The sequence below is a fragment of the Gymnoscopelus microlampas genome (assembly GCF_963454915.1).
Source record: "Gymnoscopelus microlampas genome assembly, chromosome: 7".
Taxonomy (NCBI): domain Eukaryota; kingdom Metazoa; phylum Chordata; class Actinopteri; order Myctophiformes; family Myctophidae; genus Gymnoscopelus; species Gymnoscopelus microlampas.
Window position 1 is genome coordinate 46,027,031 of NC_139944.1, and position 19,796 is coordinate 46,046,826.

Genomic DNA, 19,796 nt, shown 5'->3' on the forward strand with positions numbered 1-19,796 from the left:
CATCCCACTACAGTACATCTTTAAGCTTAACAAAGCATGCTGTAGACTTGACTTCATTATGTATGACCCCCTGCAACCCCCAAGCCAGGTGTCCCACAAATGAAAGAGTGCATATACCATATAAATAAGGCTATAGTCCTGCCCACAGCTGGCCCAGGTTCAAATCCGGCCCACGGTACTTTTTTACTGCATGTTATCAATCCCTCTCTCTCCTGCCTTTCCCTCTCTCTCACTGTTCACTGTCCGATCAAAAATAGCCTAAAGCAGCGATGCCAAAACATAATCTACATCCTTCTTTAGCCAAAGGGAGACATTATTACAGTTGTCATATAATGTTACAGACAGATCTACGGTACTTTGTATAAGAGTGTCAATATTGAACTTGTCATAAACACACAATAGAAGTATTACCAAATCCATATCGTTTGTGCTGTCGGGCCGAAACCAACTATCTCCATATTTATTTTTTTGGCTTTTTCTGCCTTTATTTGATAGTATACAGTAGTCTGACAGGAAATGGCGAGAGAGATCAGCAAACTAAGGTCGTCAGGATTGGGATTCGAACCCACGACACGCTGTCAGGCTGCATCATTAGCCTAGGTGCCCGGACCGCTACGCCAGCCGTCTGGGCTCCATATTTTTTGTTTTGATCATGCTCCAGCATCACACAAAAGTAGCAAAAGTAGCAGAATACAAGCTCGAGCACACGTTTTGAGCTTGTAGATCTTCTACTTTGGCTATTTTTGAATATGAATCCTGAAAACTAACAGTTTTGGACATGACGTTTCCCCCCGACAGAGACAATATGCTCAAATCACACTGACAAACGTTTCTTTGTGACATTCTTCTTTTTCTCAGAGGCTAAATGACGCCAGCAGCGCCAGAGTCTCTCCTGCTGGTGACACGCCAGGCCCTCCGGTCAGACCACTCTGTCCCCTTGTAGCTTCCCTGTCTACCTTTGACAGATACATGCTGCTGGATGCTCCCCGCAGAGCCACGCCCACACCATGAGCGCCAACGGGCCTGCCCCCGCGGACCCAGAAGCCCCCCCTGCCCCTACCTCTGCCCCGCCCCCACCCCCTGTGGCCTCGCCCGCTCCTCCGGCCGCGCCCGCACCTGCAGCGACCTCCACCATCCCGGTAGGTGCGTTGGCACAGAAGAAGAGAGCGCAGTATGCCAAAAGCAAGAAGCAGGGCAGTAATGCCAACACCAGGCCAGCGAGGGCTCTGTTCTGCCTGAACCTCAACAACCCCATACGCAGGGCCTGCATCAGCCTGGTGGAGTGGAAGTATCCTTTAACGCTGTCTGTCTGTCTGTGTATTGTGACTGAGTGTGTAAGGTTTGACTCAGTTACCTTGATACTTTATACCTTTGTAATAGCTTAGCTGTGCCCCGAATGTTATTGATTATGTCTCATTATGAAACGTACCGCGTTGTTGTCACATTATAGTCCTTGTAAAACAAACTAAAGTCGATACTCTGAAAAGGAGACTAAAAAACACGAGACAAAGATGAATTGAACGTACTTCTGTTGTTCACATCTTCTCTTACAAAGGAGAAGTCCAATCTTTTTATGATTTACTTCAGCTATGATGAGTCCACTTTATGCTTCACACCTTTCTCGACAATTCAACGCGTTTAGGGCCATTGTGAATTAATAACACATTAATTGGAGCATTATAATGCCAAAGCGAAACAGAGAAACAAAAATCCATGTAGATCTCTGCACAATAGTTTCTTAACAGAGTTGTGAAGCGATACACTTGATCAAATTACTTGCTTTCAGATCATGTTTTACTATTGTTGGAACAGTAATGTCATTATGAAATGTTCAACTCAGTGCACTGGTAGCTGGCAAGCAGTATGCTGGCTTTGCTAATGTATAGCAGTTATGCTTTGCTAATGCACAGCAGTATGCTTTGCTAACACACGGCAATATGTTTTGTTAATGCTCAGCAATATACTTTGCTAATGTGTAGCAGTTTGCTCTGATCATGCAAAATGTATGCTTGATTAGCAAAGGTGTCACTTGCAGAAGCCAAGCTTGTAGATCTGTTATTTTTGGCGCGGAACAGCGGTACGCAACCAAGTATAAATCAGGCTTAATGCATACCCTGTGAACGTGCTAGAAATGTTCAGTCAGGTTAAGTGGAAAAAAAGCTGTTTTTTCACACCAAAGACACGGTGAAAGTCACCCTGTCCTAAATCCCAAAATACTGGTGTGCAATGTTGATAGAGTGACTCCACGGTATAACACAGCTGCTGTGTGACACTGCTTGGGCTTATTGCCTGAGCAGATGCTGTCATCAGGATAACCATCAGATTTTATTTATGAAAATGGCAAACATTAAATGACTACATTAAAGGAGTAGTTCACCCAAACAAATACTTATTTTCAAAGAGTCTCCTTTGAGTCTCCTACCGGATACATTAGCGTCTTTCCACCGGTAATCAAATTATTGGCTCTGGAATGCGACAAAAACTAAAAAATCTCCACAAATTCAATGCTTCATGCAGGGTGTGTAATGGGCCATGAGCCACATTACCAAAAAGCCATTCAAAGTAACAAATGACTGTGACAAGTGTAGATAGACCTTATTTAGAATTTGTTTTTACAACATATGTGTGCAAAAGTGAGCTGTGTCAGTTTAAATGCTACTGTAACTATCAATGTCATTACAGTGTATAGTGTTCCAGTGATTTTTCCTTAATTCCTTTTCTCAGGCCATTTGATATATTTATATTAATTGCTATTTTTGCCAACTGTATGGCCTTAGCTGTCTATATCCCCTTCCCTGAAGAAGATACCAACTCCACTAACCATGACCTGGTAGGTGTCCTTTCATTTTGTTAAAACACGTGTGTAATGTTATTGATGAGTGAAGGTATAATACAATTTTGTCACCATCCCTTCATCTGACATGTATTATCACAGTGCCACTCCCATTGTGTCTTTCTATCTAGCCTCACTTCATGAACAACAAGTAGCCTAGATTGGGTTTGTTCTGCATTAAGCAATTATGCAATTACATTTTTCTTATTGATAGTTCTCATATGTTAGTTTATTGTAAATTCTGTCAATTGATATGGCATTTGGCATTGTGTTTTTAGAAGGTGTGGTCTGAAAAATAGAGATGGTTTTGCATACATATTATGTTTTGCTTTGTCATGCATATTTGGGATTTGTTTTACTTATGCCTACATAGAAAAGAAAAACATTTCTACCCTCATTGGTGCTATATCATGTCACACTTTCCCATAACAAAGTTTTATTCTGCTTTCTATTTTTAGTATTTACCGTCACTGCACCACTCTGTGCACCTTGTGCATTTATGTCTGCGTGATGATGAATTATGGGTGATGTAGTATTGTAAGCAATGTTCCACAGCTGAGAAGGAGTGCACTCTCCAACCGCCAGACGACACACTGATTTCGGTTCTTACACAAGCAGAATTGAGCGGTGGTGTTCAATGATTCATGAATAGCTCCTATGTCTGCGGAGTTCTGAGTACTCTTAGAATCTCTGTCTGACGGCTTCTAAGAGTATGTGAAAGATAGGTTAGCAACCACCCATGAAAGAATCTGTGGAGAGTGTACCTGCGTTTTGCAGTCCTGCTGTGCTGTGACTGCCTAGTGTGCAAGATAAGCTTAAGCTTTGGCACGGTGAGACTTTCTCTGGTCTACTTTTGAGAAGTGCGGTGTAATGCCTCCCAGTTTGACCTCCTGGAGGGTGACCTCAGGGTGTTTGCTTGCACAGTGGTGGTGCATTGGAGGAAAGTAGGTCATCTTGGAGAGTACAGTGTCTGAGACAGTATTGTCTGTGCTGTCAGCTTTAGTTTGAAGCTGAAGTTGGGACAAGTTTGTCTAACCACTCAGTGTCGGTCGCAACAGCCGTGGATCTAACTCAGTGAAAAGTGGAGGAAAGTACTCATGCGTTGGTGCGGTACATTATGCAAAACTCAAATATATAATCCTAATGAAATGTTGCTATTGTGATGTATTTATACAGCATGCATGCAACATCTTTTATTTGGAAGTTTAGAGGATTATAGACCACACCAAGCATGTACAATGTAAATGTAACTAATCCCTCAATGGATTTGCTGTATATGTTAGTAAACTGAGGGAGAGTATTCTGGTGATTCTTCAGCTTAAGTATTGTAGTGTCTGATGCCACTCCCTAATGTATAGTTCTGTATACAGTACAAATTAACCATGTGCGTGTTATGTTGTCTGTGCACACCTTGCATCTTATCCACCTCCCCCTTCAGAAGGGATTCATGTGATATGATCAGTTCATATGTTCAAAGAGAGTTCAGAGCAAACCTGGGGCAGTCTGACTGCGGAGTAGCAGTTTTTCTTGTAACGATGATCCAAATGTATCCAAATTGTTCTAACTGGCTACACTTCTAATTCACACAACGTCACCATAACTCAAAATCACAACTCTTCCCTGCTTTGAAGTAATATGCAAATATGCAATTTCTTTCTCATGTCTACTATCTACGTGCTACTCTTCCTCTATTATTTCTCACTCTGCTCTTTTACTTTTACTTTATTCGTTTATTTGGACGGGACAGCGTATATTGATGAACAATACATATATGATGTAATGTAAATAAACCGTGGTGGTTTTCTACTGGGGGGGAGGCAAAATGGCAAAAGAAAAACTTTGTAAACCATGTTGCATGTGTTCAGTAGCGTACGTGGGTTCTAACGTGGACCGGGCCAGGGGTTAGAATCTGGGGGGCGGGTGGGGGCTCGCGCAACGATGGCTGATAAGTGACAGTCTATTGAGAATTACCATCAGCGTTAATGCAAGCGAGAGAAACGTGAATAAAACACAATATGCAAGTATATTTGGGAAGCGGCTTAGTTTGGGTTGAGTTGCTGGCTCGTCGATAGCAGAGAGGTCTGTAGGCGCAACTGCGCCGCTGGAATCCGGGGAGCAGGGGCGCACTTATGGTGCTGCTGGCCGCGGAGATGGTTGCTGGTGGTGGCGGGTCTGGCGTTGTGGTGGGCGCTGCTGGTTGTGGCCCCACTGGCCCCCCACCAGCAGCCGCTGGTGCCTGGCAAGAGAACCGGTTTGACGGGGAAAACGTTTTTTAATGGCCACCCATTAACAATTCGGCCGAATGCAAATAAGCCCGATTTGAAAACAAAGGCGAATTTCTGTGGTTGGCAACAACAGAATAGGGTTAGGGGTGCTAATGTTGTTATGTTGATTTTTTTTGTTTTTCTTTCCCCTGGGGGAGCAGAGTTTTATAGACCGGGCCATGGCCCCGTTGGCCTCTATGACGATACGCCCTTGCATGTGTTGCCCATCACACAAAGCAAGAAAACAGGATGGCACATATGCTCGCATGCTAAATAAATGCAATGCTACATTGTATTAGATAATGATAGTAATAATAAACGTTATTTGTATAACACCTTTCATGGAATGAAATGCAGCTCAAAGTGCTTTACAGAGCAAGAATAAAGCACAAGTGCTTTACAGAAAAAGTACAAATAATTTAACAATAAAGCAAAAAAAGAAAAGCAGAAGCAAAAGCATAAAACAACATGAAAGGTCATGCTCTTATGAAATGAGATTATGTGTGATATATTTTGCTCATTATCTGTAAGTATGTACACCTGGAAAATAGAACCAAATACGCTACAGCAACTTGAAATGTAAACAATGCACTACTCTATGTTTAGAGGAAGCATTGGCTTGCCTTGTATTACAGGTGTTTGCTGATTATTGCCAGTCAGCTTTCTGTGGCTTGGGACTTGGCTTTGATACTGCAGTGATAAAACAAGAACAATACAATGTCTCTCTTTTCGGCAGAGGTTGAACAATAGATCTATGTGCTATGTAGGGCAGGTGTGCCAGTGTGCCTTCAACTGTTATACAGCACCCCCCCCACACACACACACACACACGCACGCACGCACGCACGCACGCACGCACGCACACACACACACACACACGCACACACACGCGCACACTCACACACACACACGCGCACACACACACACACACACACACACACACACACACACACACACACACACACACACACACACACACACACACACACACACACACACACACACACACACGTGCACACACACACACACACACACACACACACACACACACACACACACACACACACACACACACACACACACACACACACACACACACACACGCGCGCGCACACGCACACGCACACGCACACGCACACGCACACAAACACTGTAGTCACGGGAGGAAGGCAGGAGAAGAAAAATGCTGAGTTGGTTTGACATAGCAGCGAGCAAGCAAGGGCTGTGGAGTACAGTGCCATCGCACACTGCTCTCTTGTGCTCTGCAGGCACATAACACTGTAAAATCCTAAGTGTTGATTTTACTCTGAGAGTGTACGAATGTAACCAAATGGACCTATAAGAACCAGCGCGTATCGCAAGCATCTTACCACACTGATACACTGAAATGGGCTTACATGTCCCACATGCAGAAGCACAGAAGAAGAAAAGACAAAAGGAATGTAGACAAAATGTAGTCACACATGCATGGGTAGAGTTATGGATGTTTTTTGAAGAATGGACAAGATGTAAATGGTACATGGAAGAGAGAGTGATATTACAAATACAACTTCACTGAATGCTGTCTGGAGACGTTTTGTTCAATATTTGATACCTGGGAGGTTTAGAATGCAGAATGTTTTCCTTTTACTTTGCTCTTTGCTACACTGTCTGCAGTGAGCAGCAGAGATGCTGAGGTGCTGTGAGTTAGACCAATGCAGTGCTGCAATGTCAGGGGCCTTTCTACAGCGCCGACCTGCTAGTCTTGTTGGTGAGGCTTGGTTAAATGCTGCAGCTCATCACAAATAGAAAGAAATGTCCCCCTCAGGCAGAACAAAGTGCAGAGGTTGGGGGTCTACTACAGTACAACCAGGAGGCACAGGGATGCACATGTACGCACATGCACAAATGCATGCACGGAAATGAGAGAAATAGCAGAACAAGCCTTCAGCTATTCCAACAGTAATTCCTCATTTCCTACATTACATTTTAGATGTAATGTAAGATAAGTTAAGATAAGATAAGATAAGATATGATAAGATATGATAAGACCTTTATTGAGCCCACGAGGGAAATTCAGTCGCTAAAGACAACACGCCTCCCGTCTGGCTTTTGTTTGTTATGCTTTTGCCATAGTTTTTTACTGTACTACTGCTGTACTGTTTCTCTTTGATGAGAAGAAGTTCCTCGCACATCTGAGCGTCATCTGCATCCCTCTTGTCTGTGGGACAGACAGACAGACAGACAGACAGACAGACATGCCTTGCTTTAAGGTCATTTGTGTCTTATGTATCTGAGACTCAGCACTCCAGGCAGCTCCTGCTGCTGAAGGTAGCTGAGCGAAAGCGCCCTGAAACAATGACCTTTTCACGGTGAATATGATTCATGCGTTTCATCCTTTTGTAAGGCAACATGCAGAGCGTGGCGTCTGGTATCATGGAGTGTTATTGCATAAGCCCGGACCTGCAGAGCTACAGCATTTATTTGACCGCGGACAAAAGGACACTGGCATGTAAACACCAAAATCATAGAGAGAGGACACTTTTGTCTGATACCTGGCTCCCCTTTGCTCCTGCTGTCTTTGGTAGACAATCGCATGTTTTTATCTAGTCACTTCAGCATATATATTTATTGTCATACACTTAAGTAAGTGTTTCAACTTTTCAATATTAAATGAACACTCTGTAGCACTGTGTAGCCCTCTAGTCTAATGCAGTGGTTTTCAACCATTTTCATGTCAAGGTCCATTATTTATTCTGCATTTGAGCCCATGGACCACCATTTGATGAGATTTAGACTCTCAGACCCAAAACTTAGAATATTTTGTTATCGTTGGATACGATTTTGTCCACAATTCCATGCTGTATTGACGTTGGTACCAATAGGAGACATAACAGGCAAAACCTCAATCAAAATAACAGTTATTTAATTAAGCAATGCAGATGTTTAACACTAATTTAACTCTTGAGAGAGTAAAATGTATATAAGGGTCCATTTGATTACCAACTCTCCATCATTTAGCTGGGGACCACCTGGAACCTCCTCAAGGACCACTGGTGGTCCCTGGACCACTGGTTGAAGACCCCTGCTCTAATGCCATGGCCATGTGCCTTGTTGTGGCTTAACACATGTTCATGGTGCATACACATCGACCTTGTTCTTTGTATAATTCACTCTCTGGATGAGAGCAGTTAAATGCTTAAAGGAGATTGGCTGTGCGGTTGGTTGTGTGTGTGTGTGTGTGTGTGTGTGTGTGTGTGTGTGTGTGTGTGTGTGTGTGTGTGTTGGATGTAGTGTGTTAATGAGCATGTGTGCGGTTGGTGTGTGTGTGTTGGATGTAATGTATTATGGAGCATTCGTGCGGTTGGGGATGTATCGGATTAATTGGAAGCCATATTTTATACTTTGTCATAATGACGAATAGCGAAAATAGCAAATCTACAAGCTCAAATCTACAAGAAAATATATCGAAACCGAAATTTAGAACCTCTGATCTGAACAGATTTGCTCATGTACTGTAGGTTAATCAATTAATCGAGCAGCAGAGTTTTTGTGATAATTATGAAAAATATTTAACATTTCTTATATATCAACGAATCAACACGAAAATAATTCAAATGGACTTTTCATAATCCACTAAATCGTAGTCTGGTCAACCACTTAAGGCCTGTATTATTCAGTACTTCGTTGTACATTGGTGGCATAATAATTAATAATAATTGTTTGTACATGAACCCTTGACGTGTCCCTACTCTGGTCTTGTCATAATTGGCAAACATTCTGCAAAAACAGGCGAACATTTGGTGAAAATAACAGGGCCTCACACCACAACGCGTCAGCTTGTAGACCTGCTATTTTTAGGGAACGAGAGTTGGTGTAGAGGGGAATTACAGAACCCTGGAGGACCCCTGTCATCGAAATAAGTGGTTAAAGAGCATGTGTGTGGTGAGCAGTGTGTAAATGATGTGGTGTGTTAACAACGAGCTGTTGTGACACGTTTTGTGTTTGTAGATCTGCTATTTTTGGTGAAGAGATTTGATGTAGACGGGGGAAAAAAACGGTCCGAGTACAGTTGTAAGTCAAATCCGCTTCAATGTCGACTAGAGCGGTTAAGTGGTTAAAGAGCATGTGTCAGTTTTGGCTGAGCACTGTGGTGTAGCAGATGTGTGTGACAGAAGAACGGGATGGCTGTGGGTGGAGCTGTGGCTGACTGGCTGGCACACTGGGCACCCATGGAGAGATGGAGACAGAAGTGGGTGTTTACTCACTTAACGGAACTGCTCATTTATGGCTCACACAGTGACACTGCCTCTGCCTGCTTGGTAACACACGTGTGTGTGTGTGTGTGTGTGTGTGTGTGTGTGTGTGTGTGTGTGTGTGTGTGTGTGTGTGTGTGTGTGTGTGTGTGTGTGTGTGTGTGTGTGTGTGTGTGTGTGTGTGTGTGTGTGTGTGTGTGTGTGTGTGTGTGTGTGTGTGTGTGTGTGTGTGTGTGTGCGCGTGCGTGTAAGGAAGAGGTACACTGTAAAATCCTGGGTGATGATTCTATAATAGGTCCATTTGGGTCCACTTGCACACTTTCACAGTTAAATTAACAGGATTTTACTGATTAGGAGAGAGGGAGAGGGAGGGGGAGGGGGAGAGAAAAAGAGGGAGGGGGAGGGATGTGGGATGCAAAATGTATTCACACTATATAATAGACCTTTTGCACTTTGCATTTTGCAGGACAGCTCGTCTAAAGGGACAGCAAGTGTCAAAATCAAAGCACATTTTTCACATACTCCTTTCCAGCTTTAAGTTGGCATTCATTGTATCGGACTTAATACATACTTAATATTATTCCATAGATCATTTTTAGATTACGGTAATTGAACAATCGAAAAGCGTGTTTTTTATATCATTTATTATTAATGAATTGATGCTAAACAATTATACTAAATCGATAAGTCTGATTAACCACGCTCTAATTAATACTTAATCGTACAACAGTGTTGCAGAAAAATACTGATTTGGAGAGAAAAGCGGAATTTCAGAATTTCACCCTCAACATCGATTATTTTGTTTAAAATCGATTTGTGATTAGTTCGATTACATATTGCATCCCTACACTGCACATCCTGAAAGTCCACTTCAAGAGTCCTGTGCTTCCTCGTGTGGTGATCTGGCACAGATAGGCATTAAAAAGCAATACTGCTCTCAGGCAGTGACTCACCGTGGTTTGAACCATACACCATACCATACAATACATACTGTATTGTGCACTGCACACATATATAATTAGGGAGATGAAGGGTGGCATTGAGGTCACCATTGTGCTTAATACATCACAACAAAACAGATTGAGATTAGGAGGTATACAGTAGCTTCAGTAATTGCACGCCGTGTTACAAAACAGATTGAGATCAGTATGTATATTGCTTCGGGAATTTGAGTAATTGCATGGCGAGGTAACGCCAGAAGTTACCCCAATGATGGTATATGATTATATGCTACAATGATCATACGCCTCATACAAGATTCCAGCTGTTATTGTTACAGAAAATAAGCCTTGTTCAAGCATACTGTAAGAGTGCCTTATACCATAATACTTTCTTTTTTTACTTTTGCTACTTTCAAAACAAAATTAACGTTAAAGACATGATGATGGTGCAGATGGAAGAGTAATTAATTGATTTACAGAAATATGACGAAATAACAACCTTTTAGAACGAGGCACGAAATGAAATTACCCTGATGGAAGTGTATTTGTGTGCACATGCACAGGCTTGTGTGTGTGTGTGTGTGTGTGTGTGTGTGGGTGTGTGTGCGTGCGTGCATGTGCTTGCACGTATGTATGTATGTGTGTGCATGCGTACGCCATGCGGTCATGTGTGTGTGTCACCCCATGAGTAGCGCTTCACCCCCCCTGTACCAATATCTCGCTCTGGATAAGTGTCTGCTAAATGCCTTAATTGTACATTGGTGTGTGTGCCTGCCTAGTCCGTGCCCAGTGAGAGCTCTGGTGGTCCAAGCAGATAGATCAAAGCTCACATACAGACAATAAATTGGCTATGTAGTTGCTCAATCTTGACCAATTTCCCACCTAAAACTGCTAGTTTAAAACATTGTTATCAATATACGCTACTTCCGTTCAGTAGTCTTTCTGTTGTGTCAAGTGTATCATGCCTACAGCACGCCTATTTCAGAGCACAGCGTACTCTGAATTGGCTGGTCAGTCTCTCTATGCAAAAGTGTCAACGTTGAGAATTTCTCAATTTTGCCGCTTTGCTTTTTGCTGGCTGGGCCAGAACGCTATCCCAGAACTCATTGCATTTGAATATCGTCCTGGAGCTCAATGTGGAGCAGTGCTCCCATTTGTGTGAGAAGGCAAGAGTCAGATATGTCTGTAATGCCTCACTTCCTCCGTGTCCTTTTTCATGTGCCATGTTATTTTCATTTCAAAACTAGGATTAATTAACATGACAAAAGTAAGGGATTGTTCTTGTAACATTGCTGCATGATCGTAGGAAGGATGGACACGATCAGATAGATCAGATTCATGGTAGTGTGAAATAATGGAGGACTGAAACTGATTTGATATTTCTGCATTATTTTAAGATATCTTAATCTTACTTGTAGGCAAAGGATGCGCTTGACGATTCTGAATCTGCATTTAACTTTTTTCGAATCAGATCAAATTACGTTTTTGAACTGTCACAATGAGTCATTTACTCAAATGGACCCATTTGGACCCATTTTCATACTGAGTTAAATTAATAGAAATGACTTTCCTGTGTGTACAGAAGGCATGCAGCGAATAGTTCAGTGCATTTGTGCTGTCTAAGACACAGACAGAGAGTCAGAGTGAAAGAGCAGCAGAGCAGCATGTGTTTGTGTTCAGTGTCCTAGAAAGTAAATGTGTAAACATGTTTACCTGAAATTAAACTGCATGGTGGTCCTTAAATTATGCAAGCTCGTTTAATTTGTTGTTCAGGATACAGAATGTTTTGCCCAACAATGTCAGCGTGCCACCGGTGCTAACACATTTAAATGAGATCAGAAAGGTTACATTTGCACATTCACATTTAGTTCCTTTAAGTATCAATCATTACTTTGAGAACCACTGTTGTAGTATACTTCCCTCAAATCACCTACTGATAACTGATGTTCCTCCATTCAGAACATAGAACTGCATGTCTTAAGGGCAGTGCTGTATAATAATGTATTCATTCCACAGTTAGTTTTGACCCTCACACTGAGATTGGCTGAGGGGCCTTCTATATCCCATTAACAGCACTCCACCTTGTTTACCTTAACTGTAACCTAGCAACAGCCACCGTCCGCTGCCTTCAGCCTTGTGCTTATGGCGTCAGCACACACATTCCAACATGGTACGCTATAGTACTCCCTTTTCTGAATAGTAAACCTCAACAACAGATCAGTGTATTTTTGCGTCAATGGCTCAATGGCTCAATGGCTCAAGAGGTACAAGAGAGCGACCATTTGTCTTCATGTCAAGGTGTCCTTGAGCAAGACCTATCTGCTCCTGATGAGCATTGTGGTGCCTTGAATGGTTGCCTCCACCGTCGGTGTGTGAAGATCCTTCTATAAATTCATGAAATCTCTGTGTGTCTGTCCTTGGCGCATCTCGAGAACCGCCCGACCGACCCACTTCAAACTCACACACAGACACACACATATGCAGTGATCTGGAGAGGAATTTCACTGGAAGTGTTTTGTAAGAGTGTGTCTATACTCTATAGGATGAGACACATTAGCTGGTTTCTTGTGTGTTATATGAAAAGTGCATTCTGGGAGAATTGAGACCTTGTAATTGTTGGACTGGTCATTGGTTTGCCGCTGGATGGTGGTGTTACCCAAAAGGATCATGCTGTGATCAGTGCAGATCAATGAGTGTTAATGTGTTCATGTTAGATGTAGTAATTAATTAACCGTGCTGTGATTGGCTTTATGCGGTAAAATACGTAAAGCATTGGACAGGCTTCCTTAAAACAGGCCTTTTAGTTTTATATATTTTATATAGTGTATATTTGATCAAAGGAAACAAAAAAATCGTATTTTCTATCAATTACACACCCCATGAAGCCTTGAATTCATGGAGATTCTTTTGTTTTTGACGCATTCCTTAGCCAATCATTTGATGACCGGGTGTATTTCCGGTAGGAGACTCAAAAGCATCTTCACGCCGGATTATAATTGGCTTAGGAATGCGACAAAAACAAAAAAATATCCATGAATTCAATGCTTCATGGGGTGTGTAATTGATAGTAAATACGTTTTTTTTTTGTGGGTGAACTACTCCTTTAACCCCCAAGAGTGTACACATTGAACCAAATTCGTACACTCTTGGGGGTTAAATTAACGCTGATGATTTGACAGTGTAGGCGGTGGAGAGAAGCATTAAATGCTGGCTTGCCCTGTAACCCCCCGGCTTGCCGGCGATGCAGTGACTGATCTCTACAGACAGGAGAAGAGGAGAGAGTCGACTAGAGAGGAAGAGAGCATGGGGGGGAGGGGAGAGAACACCAGAGCGAGGTGGCGGGAGGAAGTCCTATAGAAAATGCCATCACAAAGTCACTTTGACAGTCAGGAGATGTTGTCACACTGCTGATAATGGGTTCAGACATTATATATAGGTGGATATACAGTAGGTTATCCTGCATGTTGGTTCAGTGACACTATACATACCAGCAGGGTTGCCAGATCTGCTTATTATAATTTTTCCCCGCAAGATTTTATTTGAAAATAGCAGATCTACAAGCTCACAACGCGTCGCGACGCGTTGTGAGCTTGTAGATCTGCTATTTTCAAATAGCTGATGTAAATGTTGAAGTGCTCATGTGGCCCATAGTCGCTTCTTTTGGGCTGGTTTTCCTAGACCTGGTTGCTTGTTTCTCTCACAGAATCTGGCAACACTGCATACCGGTAGGCCGGTTGTGTACATATACAAAATGGACCCGTGCTACATTGTGTCTGGGTAGCTCAGTCAGTAGAGCGCCTTTGAATCACAAGGTGTTCGATACTGGGCACTGAACCGAAGGTTATTATAGTAACGAAAACTAGCATTTTAAAAACATTTTCGTTAACTGAAATAATTAAACACGATAAATAAAACAAACAAACGATAGCTAACTGAAACTGCATTGTGTGTTTACAGAACTAACTGAAATTACAGTCAAAATGCCCTTTGTTTTAGTTTTTGTAAGTTTATTTGTATAAGCATTTTGAGTTGATGTGAAATCTTGATGCAACGTTGTTTTTATTTATTTTTATTACACAATACTTATTCTGACCCTTTTGAATCCTGCACCTGACAAATAAAGTATGAAAAAATATATATTAATAAAAACGAACTAAGCAAAAAACTAAGCAGTTTCAAAAAAATTAAAACAAATACAAACTAGCAAATCTGGTCTAAAAACAAATTAAAACTAACTAAATTAGAAAAGAAATTGTCAAAACGAACCTATAACCTTGGTTCAAACTGGGCGCTGCCCCACAGCGTGTGAGTAGCACAGCTTGGGTGCGGTTTCACACTACGGCCCCGGGTGCGCACCCTGGGCCACTTGGCTGATGTTGTGGTAGTGTGAACGTTGCGTATCGTTCCCCGAAACGGATCCCCGTTCCGTTCCCGAAACCACCTCCGGAGGCAGTCTCGGATCCGAATCATGCGTCCTCGGAGACGGTACGCTGCAGTGTGAAAGCAAGCGTACTGTTTGACGGAAGTGGCCCGCTATTTGTAATAGGTGACGGTATATAAACTCGACAAAAACAGTCAACAAAAAGACGTCGCAGATCAATCCACAGGGGTTCAACCATGGCCGGATCCCGCGGGTTAATTTCATCATTAAATTATAAAATGAACCCGCGGGATGATGAAAGATTTAGTACCGCATCATCCCGCGGGTTAATTTTATCATTAAATGACCAAATGAACCCGCGGGATGATGCGCTAAAACCCGCAATATTTATATATAAAACGTATTTATTTATTTATATAAAACATTACATACAGAAATAGAATGAGAGCGCGAGATAGAAAGAGAGGCCGTGTCATGGCCATATAATGACAGCAACAATATATATATATATATATATATATATATATATATATATATATATATATATATATATATATATATATATAATAGTATATCTTGTGGATATCTTGTGGAGTTTCAGCTACTATGCATCCCAGAAATATATAGCTTATAAGGCTTTGTAATTTGAAATTTGTAAGTAAATATAACTCATTTAGATGGTAGGTTTATGGTTTCCCATGGACTATAGCCGTTTCACTCATGATGCAATTTCTCTTTCATAACAGATACATACATGTGCCAGATAATCCCCACACAAAGAGAGTAAAAAAAGAAAAGACGTTACTTCACTGACTTCACTGTATGAAGTATAGGCTAGTTGCCTTTTCATAAATTATATACTTTTGTACTTAAGCTGTCGTGAAAGTTTATAATATTCAGAGAAATGTAAGGTTTCAAATACAAAAGTAGTAGTTGTTGTGAAGGTTAGCAAACTGGACATTTAGACTGAATGTTTCCTGTATCCTCATCTTGCGCAAATGCACACAAGTGTTTCACCAGGTTTTATTTGTGTTGTTTCTCATAAGCGTGCATCCGTTGTCTGTCAACAACACGCGCGCCAACAACACAGCAGTCTGTGCCTTGACTTCTGTGCGCTCAGTGCGCTCCTGACTCTCTCCAGGCGGCAACCTTATATTTATGCGCGACCAGCACAAACATTGTCGCATAGTTGATGACGTCTGTGTCCACTGGCGAAGCACTATGTGCATGCCGCCACCTATAGGATCGGGGGTATATATGCAAGTGTTCTCGGGCGCGTTAGAGCCTTGGCCAGTGTGAATGCGGGCCAGCCAAGCGCACTCGGAAACGGAGCGGTCTGGAGTGCGCACGCGGAACCATAGTGAGAAACGGCCCTTAAGATGTGTGGTAAGTACTGGGAGCTGATGGTACATGTGTGGCGCTCCACCTCAGCAATCCATCTTATCTCCCTGGTCTAGTTCCTTGTCAGGGGGATATAGACCTCATTGCTCAGCTGATTCTGACAATAAGCCACTTTTACTTATTTTTTGAAGTCAGAGTTTAAATGAACACTGAGGATTTCACTGTGTATAGCATACTCTATTATGCTGTTGTTTTTTTCCTGGAAGTAGTACAGTGGTCATACATTGATGTCATGCATCATGCATGATATCACTGTATGATTTAAATGACTTTGGCCTGCTGCCCACATGCTCAAGCTGTGAATTTTCATACATGCACATGTATTTACACTGAGAGCCCAGGTGGTCATGACATTTAATGAAGAAAAAACCATCCCTCCCACGTAGGACAGTTCATGTTCTATATCTATGAGAAAGTAGTAATAATAATAATAATAAGAGTTCCATAAGGAGGGGAGCGGCAACCGAGAAAGCCCTGTCACCCCAGGTTTGTTTCTTTGTCATGGGGACGTCCAGGAGGTTGGTATCACCTGACCTGAGGAGAGCGGGAGGGGGCATGATGGTGTAGGAGGTCAGAGAGGTAGGGGGGAGCTTGGTTGTTAAGGGCCTTTGTAGGTAGTGATCAGTATCTTGAAATCTATTCTGTTGTTTGACTGGGAGCCAGTGCAGGTTCATGGAGGGAGGACTGGTGTGATATGGTCCCTGGATCGGGTTCTGGTGAGCAGGCGGCCAGAGGAGTTTTGTTCATATAGACTGCAGTTTCTTGAGAACCGTGGTGATGACTTGGCATGTAAACGATTCACTCAACTCACGATACGATTCGAATCACGATACTAGGTTCACGATACCATTTTTCACGATGATTTAAACACAAAATGATTTTCCAGATAGATGACCGAAAAATATATTTTCGAAATGATTTCTCTTACACAAATCCCGTCTCTTATCCTCTTTTCAATACAGTAGCAAATTACTGAAAACTCTTTTATTACATGCCTAGTGGTGACACCGTATAGTAGGCTATTGCAGTAGTCGAGTCTGGATGTGATGAAGGCATGCAGTGGCGTGCACAGACATTTTGAGGGGCAGGTGCTCAAGTAAATTATACTTTTTTTTGTTTACTTGGTCTGCTCTTTTTTCCCTCTACACCTATACCTCTTTGCCAAAAATAGCCGATCTACAAGCCCACAACGTCTCGCAGCGCGAGGCGTTGTGAGCTTGTAAATCGGCTATTTTTGGCTAAAGTTCTCCTCAGAAAAGGGATGCTAGGTTTCGAGTGGTTATGGTAAAAAGAAAAATCATATCACATAAAGATTTGGTGGACCCCCTGTAGTAACTCTGAGGACCCCCTAGGGGTCCCGGACCCCCTGTTGAAGACCCCTGCTGTAAACTGAAAAAAAGGGCACTTCTGGTCAAGAGGGCAAAGGGCAGGTGCTCTAGCACCACCTAGAGTCTATCTGTGCACGTCCCTGAAGGCATGAATGAGTGTCTCAGCAGCAGTGTGTGATACAGGTTGGGATGAAGGCGGGCAATGTTGCAAAGAAAGGTGGAAATTGGCAGTTTTGGTGATCTGGTTGACATGGGACTGGAAGGAGAGGGTGGGGTCCAAGATGACACCGAGGTTGCGTGTCTTGGGTGGAAGCGGTGACAACGGAGTGGTGACAACGGAGCCATCAATGTTGAGGGAGTGGTGATGAGTGGAGCGGATGAGCGAGTCTGGGCCAATGATTAGGAAGTATGTACGAGGTATACAAGGACCAAAATCCATATCTGATGTATTTTCGTAATGCATGCCCTACATTGTCGATTTTAGTTGCTATTTTTGGAAAGATTTTGAAAGTGAAAGTAGCTACGACTGTCTGTGGTGGGTTTTATTTTCTATTGAACCAACGAAAACTATTAACAAAAGCCTGTTACTAAATAATAACTATATTGGATCGTTTGGAACACATTTCCAGTTCCTGAAAAGTAACGGTTTTGGACATGCAATGTTTCCACCCGTCAGCGACGATGTATTAATCATAAAGAGAAGTCACTTAGATTAACTATTAAAACCAACAATTACAATTGTGTTACATTCTTCTGTCAGAATAACACAGGTATGAACAGCTCTCCCAAGCTAGTTGTTTTATTTACTGGGCATCCGGGTTTGAACTTTGACCTCCCAACTAATTGGTTCATATCACAGTAGTGCTATCAGCCTGGAGCCAGGAAATGGACCGGATCACAACCAAAAGAAAATCCTTCCTGGATACTATTACACCTTTGTCACCTTTTCCAATCTTTTCCAGTTTTCCAATTCTCTACAGAGCTGTGTGACATGACATATCAGTGTGGGGTGTCTGGCTATGTGATAGGGTAGGCTGCATGGTCACAAACATGTTGTAAAAGCTGTGATATTGGCGGATAATGTTTCTTCAAGAGAGCAATTGCAGTTCATCTTGCCTCATTCATACAAAGACAGCAATCTGTGTGAGTCTATGAGATGAAGATGTGTGTGTGTGTGTGTGTGTGTGTGTGTGTGTGTGTGTGTGTGTGTGTGTGTGTGTGTGTGTGTGTGTGTGTGTGTGTGTGTGTGTGTGTGTGTGTGTGTGCGTGCGTGCGTGCGTGCGTGCGTGCGTGCGTGCGTGCGTGCGTGCGTGCGTGCGTGCGTGCGTGCGTGCGTGCGTGCGTGCGTGTGTGTATTGTTGTATGGGTATGTAGTTCTGGTCACAATGTGGCTTGTGTGTATGTATGTTCATGTATGCGCATGTGATTATCAGATGGCTTCAATTATGAAGCCATGAAAGAACCTGTAAGGATGGTAGACCTGATGACTTACATCCTGTCTTGGCATGCATGGCAGTACATTTATCTTGCCTTCCTTGTTAGTGACCAAACTATTGTCTTCAATATACTTAATACCCTAATATAGATGTGTATAAGCTGTTGATAGTACACACTGACCGTGCTATCAGCATCTTCTGTGCATCCGCCCCCTTATTGTGCACTGCTTAGTGTACACGATGCCCATACTGTATGGCTACTGTATATGACAAAGGAACACAGTACAGTAAGTCTATGCAAATAAACAGAGATGAGTCAGAGGTATATTTATGGTGCGCCTGTGCCCCAAAGGTCTTTGTTTCCTCTCTCTCTCTCTCTCTCTCTCTCTCTCTCTCTCTCTCTCTCTCTCTCTCTCTCTCTCTCTCTCTCTCTCTCTCTCTCGCTCTCTCTCTCTCCTTCTGTCTCTGCCAGGGATAGCAAGCAAGTCAACCTTGCTGCTGAATGAATACGTGTCTGTTTATCGGGAATCATTTATTAAACTTGCATGCTTTCATGAACAAGGGATGTGGCTATTTTTATTCCTAGCTACAGTATCAAATTACTGTTGCTAGGAAAGCCAAAGTCACAAGCCTATTACTACAGATTCACTATCTATATAATAATTTACCGTACCCAGACACTACAACTGTAAAATATAATTTCCTGTTATTCTAAAGTCACGTGCGCTGGATTGTATTAAAATTCTGTCATGTTCGTGCACAAATATGCTGGCTAGTGGCTACCTCTATAACATAAGTGACTGATTACTGTTTTGTAATGACACGCAGCAACTACCGGTACTTTTAAAAGAGGCAAAGTTGTTAACCCATTAAATCCGGGAACGCATCTCCTGTCGTTTTAGATTTCTTTGGCTATTCAAAAATAGCAGATATACAAGCTCATAGCTCATAACTCAAATCTTTGCTTCTGGAGGTCC

The 19,796-nt window shown here is 42.4% G+C and overlaps 1 protein-coding gene across 1 annotated transcript in view; it reads left to right on the forward strand.

Moving 5' to 3' along the window:
• Nucleotides 1-1,007: 1,007 nt before the first annotated feature.
• Nucleotides 1,008-19,796, forward strand: part of cacna1da (calcium channel, voltage-dependent, L type, alpha 1D subunit, a) — a gene marked incomplete at its 5' end in the record, with an annotated part of 92,713 nt that continues 73,924 nt past the window's right edge. Inside the window, 2 exons of the mRNA XM_084062040.1 lie at nt 1,008-1,288; nt 2,725-2,830. Coding sequence (XP_083918166.1) covers nt 1,008-1,288; nt 2,725-2,830 — 387 coding nt within the window. The remainder of the gene's footprint in view (nt 1,289-2,724; nt 2,831-19,796) is intronic.